Source organism: Leuciscus leuciscus, assembly GCF_965113295.1.
Source record: "Leuciscus leuciscus genome assembly, chromosome: 10".
Lineage (NCBI taxonomy): Eukaryota > Metazoa > Chordata > Actinopteri > Cypriniformes > Leuciscidae > Leuciscus > Leuciscus leuciscus.
The window spans coordinates 35,266,033-35,284,904 of NC_138734.1; the positions used below are offsets into that span (position 1 = coordinate 35,266,033).

At 37.5% G+C, this 18,872-nt stretch overlaps 1 protein-coding gene across 4 annotated transcripts in view; it reads left to right on the top strand.

The window, feature by feature from the left end:
* Positions 1-4,461: 4,461 nt before the first annotated feature.
* Positions 4,462-18,872, top strand: part of dennd4a (DENN/MADD domain containing 4A) — a 31,942-nt gene continuing 17,531 nt past the window's right edge. The window contains exons 1-14 of one of the 4 annotated variants that reach the window (XR_014209233.1): positions 4,462-4,695; positions 9,398-9,737; positions 10,383-10,629; positions 11,427-11,496; positions 11,850-12,019; positions 12,675-12,913; positions 13,032-13,098; positions 13,233-13,291; positions 13,889-14,033; positions 14,122-14,297; positions 14,659-14,759; positions 15,883-16,104; positions 16,755-16,900; positions 17,358-17,384. Coding sequence is in view for 3 of the 4 variants with exons in the window: in XM_082182099.1 (XP_082038225.1) it covers positions 9,415-9,737; positions 10,383-10,629; positions 11,427-11,496; positions 11,850-12,019; positions 12,675-12,913; positions 13,032-13,098; positions 13,233-13,291; positions 13,889-14,033; positions 14,122-14,297; positions 14,659-14,759; positions 15,883-16,104; positions 16,755-16,900; positions 17,358-17,384 (1,992 nt within the window). In the remaining variant the exon portion in view is untranslated. Of the gene's footprint in view, positions 4,696-5,728; positions 7,387-9,397; positions 9,738-10,382; positions 10,630-11,426; positions 11,497-11,849; positions 12,020-12,674; positions 12,914-13,031; positions 13,099-13,232; positions 13,292-13,888; positions 14,034-14,121; positions 14,298-14,658; positions 14,760-15,882; positions 16,105-16,754; positions 16,901-17,357; positions 17,385-18,872 lie in introns of those variants that run through there. The other 3 variants (XM_082182099.1, XM_082182100.1, XM_082182101.1) reach the window with 3 other exon arrangements.

The following is an 18,872-nucleotide window of genomic DNA, read 5'->3' on the forward strand; positions in this document are numbered from 1 at the left end:
GTGTTTTCCTCTTAGAAATGTCTTAGTTGTAAATAAATAATAAATAAACTGTATGCTAGAAATATATTATATAGGCCTATTAGAAGAATAAAAAAGTTTTATGTAGAATTAACTTTTACAGAGTGAAAGTAGGCCTACTATTTTTGCAAGTGGATGGTTTACTCATTAAATAAAGTGACTAGATGTCTGAAATGGAAACTAGGGACATTTCTTAGTTCACTGGTCAAAAAATTATTGATATCTCACTTGTTCTATGAATTAAATATTGGAAAAATATTTATTATATATATATTTTTAAAAGGTATAGGCTACGCTATATTGTGGCCCTCTAACGGTTAAAAAAACTAAACATTGTTTTGGTTGTGCTTCGGCTTCTGCGTGACTGTGTTGTTGAATTTATGAACCTTCACAATAGATAATGTTTTACAATGAACTCTGTTAGAGAGTTAAATATGCAATTTATCTGTTCAATAAAATGTCTTAGCTACTCACCTTTTGATTAACATTTCCCGTCCCTCAGTTCTAGCCATCTCCGTAAAGCCAAGCCAATGCTGATTCTTGTTTTATTACGAGCTCTGTGTCACATTCTATTTTTGCCAGCATATTCTACTCTGTTCTGCGTCTTTTCTCGTTCGTTGTGACGGCCACACCTATACCACGTTTACGCAATTTCCCGCGAAAACCATCCCGACAGGTCTAAAGTATAAACGCTTAGGCTATATAAGCTTACCATGGTGATGGTGAATTAGGGACGGGTAAGACAAAAATAAAAGTTTTGAAAGAAGGATTGATGATGTATTGACTCATTATTTACATTTTGTTTATCTTGAACAAAAATGTCCGGTCAACCTTCTTTTGAATCCTCAGTCTTAAAATGCTTACATTTTCAAGAGTTTTTTAAAGTAGGCCTACTTACTTGCCTGATTTTCCATGCATTTAACCAAACAATGTCATCCACTTAGCCTACTTAAATTCACATTTCAAGTTTGGGTTTATTAGTTATTCCAATCAAACACAAGCACACAGTGAAACAATAACATTACTTTGGCTCCTCAGGGAAATTATAGAGACACTGAGGTAGACAAACAGAATACACATATGCAACACATAAACCAATTTTTATGCACCATGCATGGTAGAATTAAAAGTAATACAGTCATCTACATTTTTGCCATCATTTTGCAATTGTACCCTTTACTGATTACAAAGATGGCGGGCTGGAGTACTAACACGAGGGGGCTGTGTATAAATTCTGTTTCAGATTAACACAATGTCTAGCCTAATAAACATAATTGCTACATACAAATGAACCCTCCCTGGGAAGTTATGTTGAAATGCATCGCATATTGAATGTCAATGGATCTCAAGCAATAATTTTGCATGGCAGACCCCTGTGGACATCATCAAACTCTGTGGTAGATGGAGACCAGTGTTGGGTGTAATTAATTACTAAGTAATCTAATTACTGTCATTTAATTACTTTCCCCTTGAAAAGTAAGGGATTACTCTTAATTTGTATTTTAATTGCAGTTACTTCTGGTGTATAGACTATTAAACAAATCTATATAAAACAACAGTGGATTTAAAGTCAAAATGTAATATTTAATGTTAAAATGTATGTTAAATGTAACCTCCTTTACACACTTTGGTCAGTTTAAGAATAAGTTATGCAATTGTATATTGTTTATTTGAAAGAATTAAAACATGTATGTCCTTGTATTGTTCCACTGGTCGAGGTTGATATAGGATTTAGAAAGTAATTAGTAATAAGTAATCCAGTACTTTTTATAGAGAGTAATTACAGTAATCTAATTACACTGTTGAAGATGCAATTAGTAATTAATTACTTTATTAAAGTGACTTTTATCAGCACTGATGGAGAACAGCCACATGTAGTCTTCAAGCCATCAGTGTGTTCGGCTGCTTCCATGGCAAATGCATTAAGCTCAACTCTATAGATTTGACTTCAGACAATACAAATGAAAACTACTCTGTAAAGGCTGTTACAGAAGAGCAAAAATGTTCCACTCCACAGCAGACTGATGTTTACAAGGCAAAGAAATAACTTGTTTTTTTACCAAAATGACCACTCAGCTATATCACAAAAATATATATTCTGAGAACATTTTGCCAGTTACATTCCCAATAGGTTATGAAAATGTTCTGAATGTTTCCTGTATACGTTCAAAATGAACAGTTTTTTAATTCCACATTGGAATTTAAGTAGGCTAAGTGGATGACATTGTTTGGTTAAATGCATGGAAAATCAGGCAAGTAAGTTAATGTTTTAAACAAATATTCCATTCCATTCTATTTATGTTCTCTGAAAAAAAGAATCTTTAAAAAATATTCGATGAACATCCAACTAAAATGTTTGGAACGTCCATGAATGATGCATACATAATGTTTTTGTGCCAATGTTTTGAGAATTTGTAAAGACCGGATAACTTTGAACGAACACTCTATTAACATTAGAACAACATTTGTTAATTACTATGAGAGAACCTTGCCAGAACATATAAAAGCCAAAGTTTTGAGAACATTTCCTGTTAGCTGCATATAAGTTGATGTCTGAAACTCTAGTCCTGCCATTTGGGTGGCCAGCATGTGCCTTTGGAACCACATAGCTATAGGACTATAACACGAGGGGCTGGTGGATGTCCTAATCCTTCTGATGTTTATGGGTTTGCACAGCCAGCTGGGTGGCCAGTCGGCATCCACTTAAACTGCTTTATTAAATCATTTATTTGGGTCTAAGAAGTGTTTTGGCCTGGGTGTCTCCTTGATGAAGAAAGCTGAAGCACTTTGAAGACTGTCCTTCAGTAGTTCCTGCACCTTTTGACCTCTGAACTTTCTAAACAAACATTCTCCCACCCTCACACATGTTTTCTGAAGTAAACTTGCATATGTCCAAATAGTTTTTCCAAGTTCACTTCTTAAAAAAGTCTCCATCTTTTGTCAGTGGTTATTTGCCATATTGTTCACAGATCCTGCTATTTTGGGGGATTCATTGCAGCAAGAGACCTTATGCTATTGTCAGTTAAGAAGACACATTTTTGAACAAGCTGAGAGGTTACAGACCACCTCGAATGGCATGGAACATCTGAGTCAGTGGCACATTTTGTTGGCAGTCACACCATTATAATCTCTGCAAACTCTCTGTCTTGTTAAGGCTGCATCACCATTTTCAAAGCCCTGTTAGACTATCAGTGTAGGACCAGGTTTTGCAAACAAACTTAGTGAGCCCCACAGGGCCTATATAGCCTATAATCTGTGCCTCCATAAACTGAACCATTCATAAGGTGATATGTCCTCTCGCAATAACTAATGGCAATTGTAATAGTACAAAATGGAATACAATACATTGACTTGCCATATTATGGAAATGCAACAATAAGTGGTCAGTCGATATGGGTTTTAATGGGTAAGACCAGTATAAAGAGCAGGGTGGCTGATATAATTCTAATAGTGGGGCCCAAACATCACTAAGAGTAAAAATGTATCATAAATAAAAATGTATTCTAATACATACAAATAGAATTTTTCACTACAAATAATATTTTACTTTCAAAAAATGAATAAAAAAATCAAGATATATTTAGCGTAATAAAATGTAATGATTGCAAAACAAGACTAATAAATATACTGTAAAAAAAGTGTTTATTTATAGTTTAAGTATTTGTGAATTTGAGTAAATATTGTGTTTATAAAATAAAGTGTTTATTTAACTTTAAATTCATTTTGTATGCATCTTGGCATCTTGTTTGTCATCATTAAATTGATAAGGCTGTTAGTGGATTAAATGAATAGGCAGATTGACCACTTGTCAGGGTTATTGTAGCTAGTTAACTAAAACCACATTAAAAAAATATTTGTTAGGCTACTTGAAATAAAATAAATGTTAACTGAAATAATATATATAAAAATATTTTATTTCAGTTGCCATGGAAATATTTGTCTTTTTTTATTTAATTTTTTACTTGATGTAATAAAATAACTAGAACTAAACTAAACTGAAATAATAATGAATAAAAACAATAGCACACTGACTACCTCCTAGGGTAATAAAAATGACAAAATCATTCAAACTTAACCAAAATAACTAAAATGAAAACGGAAAACATAAACATTAAAACTAATTGAAACTATTAATAAAGAGTATAGTAGTAGGCTATATCTCAGTGATACTAAAATACTGCCTCTCTTAATTGGCCAAATATGCTGATCTAGTCTGTCTAGTCACTAGCCTATCTAGCACACTTAAAACTGTGTTATTTTATCACTGTATCTTTAAATCTCGCAGTCAAGTCCAACACTTATAAACACATTCTGTCGACAACATTCAGCACCACAGGCTTTATATGGACTACCTGTCGGGACGCCCCCCATTAAATCACCGACAGTCCCCGGAATGCTCAAATGACGTCACGGGTTTCTGGCAGTCACGTGCCCCGGTGGCAGGTTTTGATAAGCGCTTGCGCGAGTCTGTAGCTGAGCGCATCTCTGAAAGCGTATCTAGAGAAGATGAGGCACAGCCCTCCCAGAGGGAATGTTTATACGTGATGGAGGAATAACTAATTTGTCTGATGAAAATGAATGGAAATACATTAGTCCCTTCTGTTCTGTGATTATTAATCAGAATAACGGCGCGTGCTTCAATGAGCGTGTCTTCTGAATCGTCGTCCTACTGAAACAGTGAGTGTGCTATGCTCATATCTATTTAATGGTTACGGACATTTGTTTCTTTTACAAATGTAAAGCGTCAATGGGTGATAAAACGATACATTTGAGGAATTTTAAAACAATATATTTTATAAACATGTAAGACTGACCGGCGATGGAGTGGTAGCTGTCATCACACGTCGATAATTGTGCGCTTGTTTTGATTCTGATCGTGTATTTACACACCATGTGATTGTAGTCATCACTTAACACCATTTTTCGGTAAAGCTAGAAATGTGTCTGTTATTATAATTCAGGATTTTATCGTCTGATTTAAATACCTTGGCCCTTATGATTTATGAGTTATTGTAAGACTGACCCAGCCCAGCTGTCTGGATGCAGTATCACCTTCATATTTATTTATTTCACCGTGTTCTCATGTTTGTTTATTAGTATAGCTTAACATGCAATGTTCAATTTTTACTTGCACCTAAAATTGATCTAAAATTCAAAAGAGGATCTGTTTTTCTGCAGGGACATAACCACAAAAGGCATTGAAGGAAATGTGTGCTATTCATATTTAGATGATATATATATATATATGATATAATATTATATATGTATATCATTTTGTAATGATTGATTGTTAAATTAGTACAGTTTGTCCTCCCAACCCTAAACATGTACAGTAAGTTAAATTCTTCGGTATAGCTTGGTATGCAACAAACTGCCATGCTCAAATACAGATTATCAGAGTTACAAAGAGATTAATGCATTTTGTCTGATGAGATCATGCAATGTTGAGCAAACCATGACAAATTTGCAATTTCAGAGAGGTTGTTCAAAGCATCCATCATCTACTTTGGTGATTTAGCTTTGATCCTGGATTTAGAGTCGGTTGCGATTTATATCTGGATTCAGAGAAATTTGCAGGATTCATGAGCTTGTCCTAATGTTGAAGTGTGATATTTGCCCGTATATCCTTTGAATTTCATCGTCACTCAGCTGTAATTGTATATTTTGTAATTAAGTCTTTGCTAGACCAACTTTAGCAATGTGCTGAATGTTGAGACATTTTGACTAATAAAATTCTTGTTTGTTTTTATTTTCTCATCCATTTTCTCAAAGCCTGCATGGGCAGGAATTGTTTCGAAACTTTAGCTGTTTGACAGAATTTGTCCAGTTTGTCCCTTGACAACAAGTTCAATAAATACATTACTTTATAAAGGGTCTTAACACAAAAGTTATAGTGAATGGAGTTGGAGAAGAAATACTGCCTGTCCTATACCTCAGTAAAGTCTCCTTGACAAAACATTTCCACATTGAAATAGCTTGCCTGCCTCCTCCTATCCAAAGTATGCAGATGTCTGCTTGTTTCCCGGCATGGTGCAAAGGAATCAAATGTCCGCCCCGTGTTTTAAGCAGGACCAGATGCTCGGCCAAATGTGCTGCAATAGTTCCCCCTTCTTGTGTTTTCCTCCAGGCCTCCCTGCTGTCCCAGAGCTGTGCAGTATCTGGAGCCTGTTGGTCCATGGAGCCCTTACTCAGGGCCACAGCCCATAGCTCCAGCACAGCTGGATAAGATCATGCTCATTTTTATGGGCAGACTGTTAAATTGGCTTATCCTGTGGCTCCTACACGCCACAGGTTGGTAAAAGAAGGGCAAGGCTTATCGTGTTAACAGCCGAAAGCATGCAGCAGCTCTAGATAAAATTATTGGAAAATGGTGTTTTGTTATGCTGTGGGTGTTTTGTTTGGGACAAGACTTTTTCCCTGATATGATGAGTCATGTAAAGCTACTCTGTGCTGAAGAGGTTTTAAAGGAATAGTTCAGCCAAAAATGAAAATGCTGTCATCATTTACTCACCCTTCAAGCTGTTCCAAACCTGTATGAGGTTCTTTCTTCTGCTGAGCACAAAATAAGATATTTTGAAGAATGTTTGTAACCAGACAGTTGACGGTAACCATTGACTTCCATAGTAGGAAAACAAAATACAATGGAAGTCAACTGTCTGGTTAACATTCTTTTAAATATCTTCTTTTGTGTTCAGCAGAAGAAAGAAACACATACCGGTTTGGAACAACTTAAGGGTGAGTAAAAGATGAAAATCTTTTCATTTTTGGCTGAACGATTCATTTAATGCCAATCAAAGGTGTCAAATTCATTTTAGGTCAGGGCCCAGATTGGGCAAAACATCACAGTGAGATATTTTTTTGTTTTTAATATTAGTAGGTACTTCTGTTCTTAAATGAGATATATATCCAAGATCAGATCATCCAAGATCACATCAAATCCAAGATCACATCATGGATCCACTCACAGCCTCTTGCAACTCTCAGCTTAATGTCCATTATGCGAGGCTGTTTTCCTATTCTGAGGCATCATTCTGTTGCGTCGTGCTTTCTGTGCAGTGTGTACTGGTCTGAAACTTGTCAGTCATTTAAACTGGAAAAGGGAACAATTGATCTCTTACTCCAATTCTTCAGAATGATGAGTATGAAGTTAGTGAATAAGTTCCTTTATTTGTATAGTTCAGACACGCAGTGTCATTTTCTTTCATGACTTCTCCATGAATTTCCTCTGCGTAGGACCCATTCTGATTTTTCTGATGTAAGAGCCATTTCCAACGCACTTCCGGACGTTTCTGAGTCTCTCTTTTTGACGTGACCATGGTGTTTCTCAATATGGGAGTGACTTCCTACGAGTTGTCTGAAAAGTGTTGAGTAAGTGCATGAGTGTCTATAATTGCATCACATAACGATGAAATGTGCTTCAGGGCTTGCCAGTGTGCAATGTGCCTGACTAATATTATAACTGTATAATTCTCTGCAATTTTATCTATATTTGCCTGGAATTTAGCTCTAACCTGTCAATTTAAGCTTGCTTTTCTTTTCCTCCCAGGCAGTTGTTATTTAACTGTTGATGTGTGATTGTGAGGTCCTCCTTACTGCATCATTATCTCTACCAAAAGAGTACGATTTCTGCTCATCTCGGACTCTTTTTTTTTTTTTTTATTAGTTTTATGTAAGTATTTTCTTTCCCCCTTACATTTTAAGGCGAATGATAAATATTCACTGGCTTTTCTTCATGGTTGCCATGGTGAGGATTATAATTTCTCTCTTCTGATGGTGGAGAGGGCACAGCCAGCCTCTGCGGATGGCGTGGTTGTTGGACCGAGAGATTATGTCTAAATATAATCCTAAATCTCTCACGTAACATGTGACACATCTGCTACATTTTCTTCTCACTCATACTGAACATTATGTGGTATCTTTCTAGAACAATGTGGGTGTGATTAGATCTTGATATATTTGATTGTTTATGTAAGCAGTTTGATGGGATTATGTTTGCTTTGTGTGATGTTGTTGAGCAGAATATGTGAAAACGGCTACAGTAGAGACATCTGGAACAAAGCGTGCATCTTTGTCATTGCTGGACAAGGGACAGAGAGAGTATTGTAGAGACCCCTCCTTCAAAGCCATGCAAGGTTTATGAGGATGAGAAGGATTAGAGTTTTAAGGCCTGTATTTATTCTCGGCATCTAACTGGGATCATGAAATCTGCCGATGACTTGTCACCATTTCCAAAATGTTTGATTAGAAACAGCAACTTCCCGTTTTACACCGTCAGCATCACCGGTTCCTCATTAGACAGAGTTCTTCACTTCAACACTTAGTCACGGCAAAAGAACTAGTCAGTAGGTCAGTTTCGATTCCTAAGCTCTTAAGCCGTGTCCCGTGACTCTGTTGGCCATTACTGTAAATCACAGAGAAGCCATTGGCTATAAAGCTGCAAGCCATCAAAGACCTTTTAAGATGGTGTCTGTCTACTATAATGATGACAATGGTATTTTTATGGTAGTATTGTAGTACTTGTTCAGGGAAAAACACTACTGCTGTTTACTAATTCCAGAGTAAGAATACTCTTTTGTAGGTAAAAATCACTTGACTTAAAAATAAAAACCTTACAAAAAATATGTAAACACAGAGAGCATCACACACCTAGATGGTTGAGTTCAAACGTTTGGGGATAACTATTTATGTAGTCTATTTATCAGTGATTTGTATGGCCTACCAGCGGGTGCCCTGTTATTTTTGATACGATGAAGGCATGTGAGCATCAGTCATGTGTGAGCGAGTATATGTGCCAACTTGAGTGTTGCAAAAGCCCCAGGCCTCTTCTGGAAGAGAGGGGAATCTCTAATTAAGATATCAGTGGTTTTAGTGTTAGTGACGACAAACTTCACATTGAAGCAATCTTAAGGAATTCCCTTTACTGTTTGAGCTCTTTTCCTTTTTAAAGTTCTTTTTTTTCCCCTTCCTGTGCATTTATTCTGCGGGCACTAACTCTGACTCATGATTCAAAAGCATAATAAGGCATATTCTTTTATCCCCAGCAGGAACGGGTAATTGCTTCCGTATGTCTAGTTTATATTTCTCGCAAAGCTTGTTACATGAGGTTGTGCTTTGCATCTGTGGATGTGTAATACTAGTCATATCCTTTTCTAAGCACATAGGGGACTAAATGTAAAAATGGTATTTCCTATGAGTGTTTTATAACTTGCACTGTGCTGTGCTGATTTGTTTTTTTAAACCCCTCCCGGATTGAAAAAGGATGTTTTCATTTGTAAGGATATTTGAATCTGAGCACCTGGCATTATTAAGCAACAGTATTATTGGCTGCAGCGAGTCATGATTCCCTCACCCTATTCACGTCGCTGTGTTGTTTTTCCAGCACATAGTCCTCATTCTATGGGGATGAAAATGGAGGAGAAAAGCCTTCGTGTAGCAGACTACTTTGTTGTGGCGGGACTCACCGACTCCTCTAAGCCCCTCGATGAAGATGTCCACCCTGAAGATGGTGGTCACCGGAGCTCAGCACAGCTCAAGGCACCCATCACTGATGTGGCGGTGGTGATTCGCTCCCTAGGTGAAGAGGTACCTCGAGGGTTTACCTGTGTTGAATGCACCCCCTCTGGACTCTGTGCCGAACTGAATGGAGGAAGTCTCATGGGGCCGCAGATCTTCCTCTGCTACAGGAGAGGCAGAGACAAACCGCCACTCACAGACCTGGGGTAAGGCTTCAGACTTCAGACATGTTTGTTCCAAAACCTACTTAAGGTCATTCAGACCAAGAATGATAACTGTAAAGATAACTAGCCTATAATGAAAACTATATTAATGCCCACACCAAAGCACAATAACATTCTGTGAATTATAAGTGCTCTTCAGTTATATCGTCTATCGCTTTAAATGCTCAAGCTCTTTAAATTCAGGTGGATTCTGATTGGCTTTTAATGTTTTTATCATTTATCTGATTGGCTGTTAATGTTTTTACTGTTTTAAACTGTAGTTAACCAGCTTTTGTTCTCTTATTTGCGACAAAAAGATGGTAGACAACATGTTTCCTAAACCCAATTATTTTTCAATAAAGTATCATGAAAAAATTGCTATTGCTATTGCTAACACTCAAATATATTGGAATCAACTGTAAGCGAGTTATGTCTCTTATGCTACTTATACTATTAACTGAGCTGCTGCCTATGTAGGGAGTTTGAAATCACTCATTTATGAGGTACTGTTTATGATGCTGTCTTTTAAGGTAGCTACAAAAATAGGCAGTAGTAGCTCAGTTGGTTTTGGAAACTGTTGTGCTTCCACTTTTGTTCAATATCACTAGGCATTCACTATCCTCATGTCCTTTCTTTCATGATTCTTAGCATCCTTTATGAGTGGAAGGAGAAATTGAAGCCGGACTGTCAAATAATACAGACCACTCCCTCTGGACGCCCCGCCAATATCAGTAGCTCCTCTTCTCAAAGGATCTACATCACATATCGGCGTGCCTCTGAAAATCACTCTCACTCCACACTGGCTGTCACAGATATCTGTGTCATTATTCCTGGCAAGGGAGAGACACCACCACATGCTTTCTGCAAGGTGGACAAGAACCTCAACAGCAGTATGGTGAGGGCTCAGTGCAAGTCACCCGACACCACTGAAAAGACGGTGGTGGAAACCATTAGATGGTGGAAACAATCACCATATATATATATAGCCCATGAAGCCCATTTCCACCTCATAAGAAAAAAAAATCATGCTCTAGGAAATCATAATTATATAAAAAAATAGTTGAAATTGTGGCATACTTTGAGATTAAAAAAAATTAAATGATGTCTTTAAAAGTAAAAAGTAAGTCATAATTTTGACTTTTTAATCTTTTAATTTCGATTTAGTATGTTAAATTTCTAATTAGGATGTCATAATTTTGACTTTTTAATCTCATAATTTCGATTTTAAGTCATTTCTACTTTTCATCTCATAATTATTACTTACTTAGTATGTTAGAATTTCAATTTAGTAATTCACAAACTTGAACACATCTGAAATTATTCATATTTCATAATGTACGCAATGTTGTGAAGCCTAAATTCACTTATAAAACAATTAATTTCAATTCAATCATTTCAACAATTAATTTCAATCATTTAAAACAATTTTTAGTTTTGTATTTTTAAGTTTGACCCCAAAGTTTTAATATGGGGCATAACATTGCCATAGCATAACAATTATTATTGGCTTGTCACTATTGGCCAAAATTTTAACCTTGGTGCATCCCTGTTTTTAAAAAAAAATCTTAGTTGGGAAGTTAGCCAGAAATTATGAGAAATAACATCAGACCACAAGAAGCAGCCATTTATATACCTGTATAGAATTTGAAATCAACTTTTTTCATCTATCATCTATTTTTCCTGCTTCTACAGTGGGGGTCCTCTGTGTACATGTGCTACAAAAAATCTTTGGCCAAAACCAACACACTTGCATTCACAGCAGGTACTGTATCTCAGTCTTGAGTTGTTTTTCAGTTTCGTGTTTTGTTGTGCATTTTGCAATGAGCAGCAGGAGGGACAGAATGCGTTTGTAGTGAAAACCATCAGAACAGAGGGATACGATTGCGGATGAGTGAAACCTGATACTCCCAAGTAGCAAGAACAACATGATGTCATTGTTAGGCTTGGTACTCACAGTATACAGATCTAGGCTTTAACTGCTGCCTGTGTTTAGCCTGTCATATGGAAGTCTGGGTCAAGTAATTAATTACAGGGCAAACGATTCAGTGATCAGTAATAACTGTTGTCTTTACCAGAGCTGTACAACCTAATTGAGGGTTTGTATGGTATGTTCAGGTCTTTTGTCCAGATACCCAGAGGAGGACTATGATTCCTTTCCTTTGCCTGAATCCGTGCCCCTATTTTGCCTACCGATGGGAGTGTCCATTGAGTGCTGGCCCTCTCACACCAAATATTCTCTTCCCGTCTTTTCAACATTCGTTCTCACAGGCGCCTCTGGAGAAAAGGTACAGGCACAAAAATCCACGCATGAGCACGCACAAATACACACAAACATTCTGATTTTCTGCAGGTTATCTTCTCACTGCAGCACCATCATTCTTTGGGAAAATCAAACACAGTAGAAGGTGAATTGTCTTGTCTGGTTTAGCAATGTGCAAAGAATTTAAAGCAGCTAGAAACCGGTGCAGGTGGAATATCAAAAGCGCCTGTGAATAATGGGCCTCAGAAAAGAATTGAAAATAAGATGAACATGTGTAATTGGCCTGTTTAATAATGCATTGCTAAAGTGCTGTTTGGGTCAGCTCAATTATGTCAAACACATCAGTACACTCGGCTCACTCTCCTCACTGCCAAATAAGTCTCAAGGCTATTTGTGCTGCAGTATTGTATAATTTATTCATTTAGGTGAGCGGCTTCAAAGAAACATTGCTAAGCTGAGATATCTCTGAAGTAAAAGACTGCAAAAATAAATCTTCTGTATAACTTTTTCACTGGGTAGATCTGAGCAAAGCAGATATTGATGGTGATTCCTTTCAAGTAGGCTAAAATAGAATGTGGTCTTTAGAATCAAGACAGCTTTTTTTGCTCTATGAAATGTAAACCAACCCAATTCCTAGAAGGGGTTCATGTCTCATGAAGGTGTATGTCTCGTGCTCTCAGGTTTATGGTGCCGCCATACAGTTCTATGAGCCCTACCCAGAAGAGCGTTTGACTGAGAAGCAGCGATCTCAGCTGGGCCTGCAGGCTAACGGCCTCAGGCCCGATGGATCCATGACAGTCCACACCAACAAAAGCATCTGCCTTCTTTCTCACTGGCCCTTTTTTGATGCTTTCCGTAACTTCCTGACCTTCCTCTACAGATACTCCATCTCAGGTCCACACACTCTGCCCATTGAGAAGTGAGTTCTTAGGACAATTTAGGAGGTTGCTGGGCTAGAGCTGAAATTTAAATATCCCAAAAACATTTTGCGTCCACTATATAGTAATTTGTTTTATATCTTCTGATTTTTCTCACAGGCATATTTCCCATTTCATGCACAAGGTTCCTTTTCCTTCCTCTCAAAGGCCACGTATCCTGGTGCAGGTGAGTTTTGTGCATATCGTGTCTTTGTTTGAACACTGTCCTTCTTGAATGAGTCAAAACAAATAACATTATGTGGTCAAATAGCTGCCAACCCTGGCCCTCATTTAATTTTTTTGTGTGCTTGTTTTTCACAGCTGTCTCCACATGATAGCCTGATGCTGAGCCAGCCTGTTTCCTCTCCTCTCCCTCTGAGGTAAGTCAGACACAAGATACACTGAACATGTCTGATGAATAATGAGCAGAGCATGAAGTGTGGAAATGATACTTCAGCAGGGCCTGGTTAAGTGTTGGTAACTTTATAGCATGTTTAATGTGAGTGGAGACTCCTAATCCAATATTTTGCAATTGCCTGTATCAGGTAATTTCCTAATCTCATTGCAGATGATCAAATTACACATTGCAGAAACATTCTACTCATTTAAACAGATTACCTGATACTTTTATAATTTCGAACAATTTAACTTGAAAGGTAAAGAATGATTCATGTAGATTATAAAGTGTTTATCTAAATCACTTTGGCAGGATCTACATTTGGTCACTCAGGTCAAGTTCGTAAGGATTTGCATTTTTCCATGGTTTGTTGAAACAATATAACATTTTGGTTTGGTTTACGTTTACGTTTATGCATTTAGCAAATGCTTTTATCCAAAGCAACTTACAAAAGAGAAACAAAGCGAATTAGTCAAAGATCCAACAATATTCATAATATACAATGCCAGAAATGGATTAGGAAGCAGCTGAAGTGTTGTTTTGTATGTGTTGTTTACATGCCTGTTTTCTTTGCCCACAGTGGCGGAAGGCTCTCTACACTGCTGTTGAACCTCGGCCCGAAGAATGCAGTGACTCTGCTTGTGTTAGCTGTGACTGAACACAAGATCCTGGTGCACTCCTTACGTCCGGCCGTTCTTACCAGCGTCACTGAGGCCCTGGTGTCGGTGAGTGGAAGACTATTGATTTTCACTCATGCTTTTACCAATCCTGCATGGTTTTGTCTTGTCATAACTTGTTTTACCTGTCCGACAGATGATTTTTCCCTTCCACTGGCCATGCCCATACATTCCTCTCTGCCCGCTGGCCCTGGCAGATGTGCTCAGTGCTCCATGTCCTTTCATCGTAGGGGTGGATTCGCGGTACTTTGACCTCTATGAGCCACCGACGGACATAAGCTGTGTGGATCTGGACACCAACACTATAACTCAGTGAGTGACCTTTTGACCGCGACATAGTTCTGAATTCCCGTGAGACCTTTGACTTTCTTTTACTACATAAATTCCCCAAATAAATATTATAATAATGATCTTTATCATTATGCAGATGGTTAAAAGATCAGGATAGAGATATATGAGCAGTGAGGAATGTTGTAAAGATAGGACCTTACCATGTGTTGAACACATGTTCCTATGTTGTTTGTCTGTCAGTATGCAGCTAAAAGTTTGCAAACGTTGTAAAAGCTACAATAAAACATTAAGCAGCCCACAGTTCTGTTTTTTAAATGCTTGGACTTCTTTTTCCCTTTGCTTTTTACCCTCTTAAATGATAAACACGTGTGGCCTATTTCAGAAAAGAAGAGCGCAGATCCCTGACCTGGAAGATCCTGCCAAGAAAAGCCTGTAAACATCTGATCAACACCCTCAGCAATCTCCACCAGCAACTGGATGAGGGTTAGTGAGGGCGGGTCACTGTGGTGTCAACAGAGAAATGAGTTCACTTATTTTCTGTCCCTTTCAAGGCAATATTAGTTCACTTGACTGCATGGCAAATGCCATTCTAAGTGGCCTTCTACTGTCCTTTTGGGCTCTGACAGTATCATTTATATTACCTAACAATGTTTTACGAATGCTTGACAGAGTCAGAGCAAAATGCAGTCATCCTTGAGATGTGAGATGGGGGCAATTGGCTTTTTTCAAGTGCTGGGATATTATCTGGTAGCTGAGAGCTGATTGATGCTTTAGTCTTTGAACCAATCTTTGAACCGTACAGAATGTACCATATTGTAGAACTAGGCAAAACACTGAGATTATTTAGAGAGAAACTTTGATAAAAATGATGTATCTTTCTGTGCTAAGTGACTGTAATCCTATATGTTTTATGGAGAACATTATGTGTCCATTGATATGGATGTTTAATAACAGACTGAGCCCATTATCTTTTTGCTGACCTTTTTGAAGTGATGTAAGAGGAGCTTATATAGTATGCCGATATCTCAAATAGATCCTACTATATCTTCATAATTGAGATATGCTATGTATAAAAGACATTGTAAATTAAATGTATGTCAGTACATTTCTCTTTGTGTTTTAAAGTTGACTTGTATAAACTACCGTTCAAATGTTTGGGTTCGGTAAGGTAAAGTTATTTAAGCTCAACAAGGCTGAGTTTATTTGATCAAAAATACAGTTAAATTGTGCAATTGTGTTACAACTTAAAATAACTGTTTTCTATTTAATATACAGTATATAAATTATTTATTTTTTATTTTTTTATAATTCAGCAATTTCAGCATCATTACTCCAGTCTGTCACACAGAAATTATTCTAATGTGCTGATTTGGTGCTTAATCAACAAATTATCAATGTTGAAAATTATGCTGCTTAATATTTTTGTGTAAACTGTGATACATTTTTTCAGATTTTTTTAATGAATATAAAGTTCAAAAGAACAGCATTTATTTGAAATAGAAATATTTTGTAACATTATAAATGTCTTTGCTGTCACTTTTGATCAATTTAATGCAATAAAAGTATTATTGAATGGTAGTGTGACTTAAGCATACATTTTCCACAGGTTATCAGCTGTGCCGTGAGGAAGGACAGATGGAGGCCTTCATGACCGAGCGGGAACCTGGCAGTGGTGGGAAGAGTCTGGAAACCTTGGAGATGGAGATCCAGGAGGCTTTTCTGCGCTTCATGGCTGCCATCTTGAAGGGCTACCGCTCGTACCTGTTGCCCATCACACAAGCTCCGTCTGAGAAAGCAACTGACGCCAGTTCACTCTTTGATTTGCAAGGTGAGCAGCCAATATGCACATAATGCTTGAAGCTTTCTCCTGTCACATTGTATCATGTTGATAGTTTTTTGTGAACGTCAAGGACAGCTGTTATAGAGTTGCGTCATTGGTGTCGAAACGGAAAAACAATGCATTTCAAATCCTCAATGTTTTGTTTTGACCACATGCAGCGAGTACACTGTGGTACATTAGTGGAATGCTGAAGCTCAGCAGCTGCTTAGAATACTCGAATCTGGCCCTGTGCCTGTAGAGTCTGGCTTAAATCAGGCTTGAAATTATTGTGGCGATTTTGATAAAGCCCCATTGGAAATTAGACATGCCTGACAGGTCCAACAAACTACAGTGATTAATAGAATGTCTGAGAACACATCTGCAGCCTCTTATGTAATCAATGAGCTAGAGTCTGTTGCATCTTTCACTCAGTCTACACTCTGCCCAGGCTTTCTCAATGACGACATTCTAGCGACTAACACGTAATTCGTGACACGCCTTCCTAAATTTGACTGATTAAATGTTTAATCACAACCGACAACTGTGGCAGTGAATTATAGGGATCAAATAATGAATGTGGTCTCCTTTTCTCATTGTAATGGCACATTTTAGACTTGTTGCTTGATGTCCTTGACTTTGAATATGGCTTTTTTTTTCAGGCTTTTTGAAGAGTCGTGATCGATCACATCAAAAGTTTTACTCCCTTATGACCAAGACTCAGATGTTCATTCGTTTCATCGAAGAGTGCTCTTTTGTCAGCGATAAGGATGCAAGCCTTGCTTTCTTTGATGACTGCGTTGACAAGGTATGAATCCTTGGGTCTATATTCATGGATTTCATCAGGTCCCTTTCCACAGGTGTATTAATCAAGCACAATGCAGTCTGCATTCATAATCTAGGTACTTTTTTAAGTTGAAACAACAATTTTTTTACAGTGTTTCTGCCTTTACAAGGCTCACAAAAAGTTGCCATTTTAAACTACACTCCATGCTCTTAGCAAAGAGCATGTGAAAAAGCAAGGAGTTCAAGGGAGTGCATTCAGCTTGATTTGTGAGAACACTAAGGGGAAATGTTGTCATTATTACTTGTGTTGTTATGATCCCTTGGGCTTACTATGTCAGGTTATTAATTTTCTGTGAGTATTGTTCTCTTGTTCGTTCTTTTCTCCTTTCTGCCTTTTCATCCTGTCCTATTATTTTTAAATTTCTCACTACTTTCTTTTCTCTTTTCTCTTTAAACTGTTTACTTGCTTGCTTGGAAAGTTGTTCGGCACAGAGAAAGGAGGAAAGGTGAGTTGCTGAATTTAGTGTCTTTTTACTTCTGATGGGGGGAATATGCGTATAGCAGAACTGAAAATAGTCACCAGAATACCTTGATTACAAAAAAGGTCTTTCACATTCCTGCTGCTTGGAACAGTCTTGAGAAATATTTTATTAAATTTTATATATTATTTAATAAAATGTTGTCATTTTAAATTTTTATTATTAATATCTAAAAGCATCATTAAGACTGTTAAAAGAAAAAAAAATGCTCACCCTAGTTTTTTGACCTTAGTTGACAGACGTGACCTGTTTTGTTATGTGGTCTCACCACTGGTGAGGTGATATGATAGTATAAATTTTGGTTCAATTGGCTTTGAAGATGTGTGCTGTCTGCCTTCATTATTTAAAAACATTGCTGTTTAGATCAGAGTCTCTGCAGAACCACTGAGATCCTGCATGCATAATACATTTTTCTGTGCCATACACCATTTTGCATCTCCTTATGTTTGCAACTGTTGTCCCCTTTCTCGGTATGATTCAGACTGTGGATCTGAAGTTACATCTTCAATGAACCGCCTCAAGTTGCCTCATTTTTAAAGTGCTGACAAATATCTTCTCGGATGACTGTTTTGTCCCTTTGTAGTACATTTATATCTTTCTCGACAAGAGCCCACAATTTATTCTTGTTTATAGGCACAAGAGTCATCTCTCACCTGTCCTCTTTACAAGGCTTTGGTGTGCTTGTAGAGATGAATGTGCAGCTCTCTGCCTTACACTTTCCATTATGCTGCCATCAGTGAAAGTCACACTTATCCTGCTCTGGCCTGTCCTTCCCTTTCGAGAGAACCTTGGAGGACAGTTCTTTAGCACTGTGGTGGTAATGAAAATGACAGCTTGAGTTGATTTAAACTGGCGTGGGTTTGTGGGTTATGTTCACAGAGGACATTTTAAAGGAACTAGGGCAGTAAAGGACAAACCATGTACCGCTGTAGCCTGAAAGCAACTTGGTTATAGTGTGACGCCTCAGTGATCCAGAACCATGTTTTACCCTGTTTCTGACCATCTGAGTGTAAGTTTTGGTGCTGGTTTTCCTTTAAGACTCAATCTGCACTATGATCGGCTGACAGCCATGATGCATGTGTGGAAGTGTTTTTAAAACTCAGGAGGCCAATAAGGGCATTGAATTGTTTAAATGTATTCTGCAGCACTGTGTATAATTACACGGCTCTCTGGAAAACTTGATTTTAATTGAACAATCATAGTGTTCTGCTGTGGATTTTTATTATTATTAAAACTATTTTTAAACTGTATATTTCACCGTTGTCCCTGGCACCCAATCACCTACACTGCAAGATTCATGCCGATGCACTCTGTGCTCTCTTTCCTCTCACATAATAAAATAACTTTAATCAACTTCCATTTTTGTTTATACTTGGTAAGCCACAAGCAGGATCCGATCTTTGTCCTAAAGATTATTTATACTGTTTACATATCGCAGTCATTAACAGAAAAAAA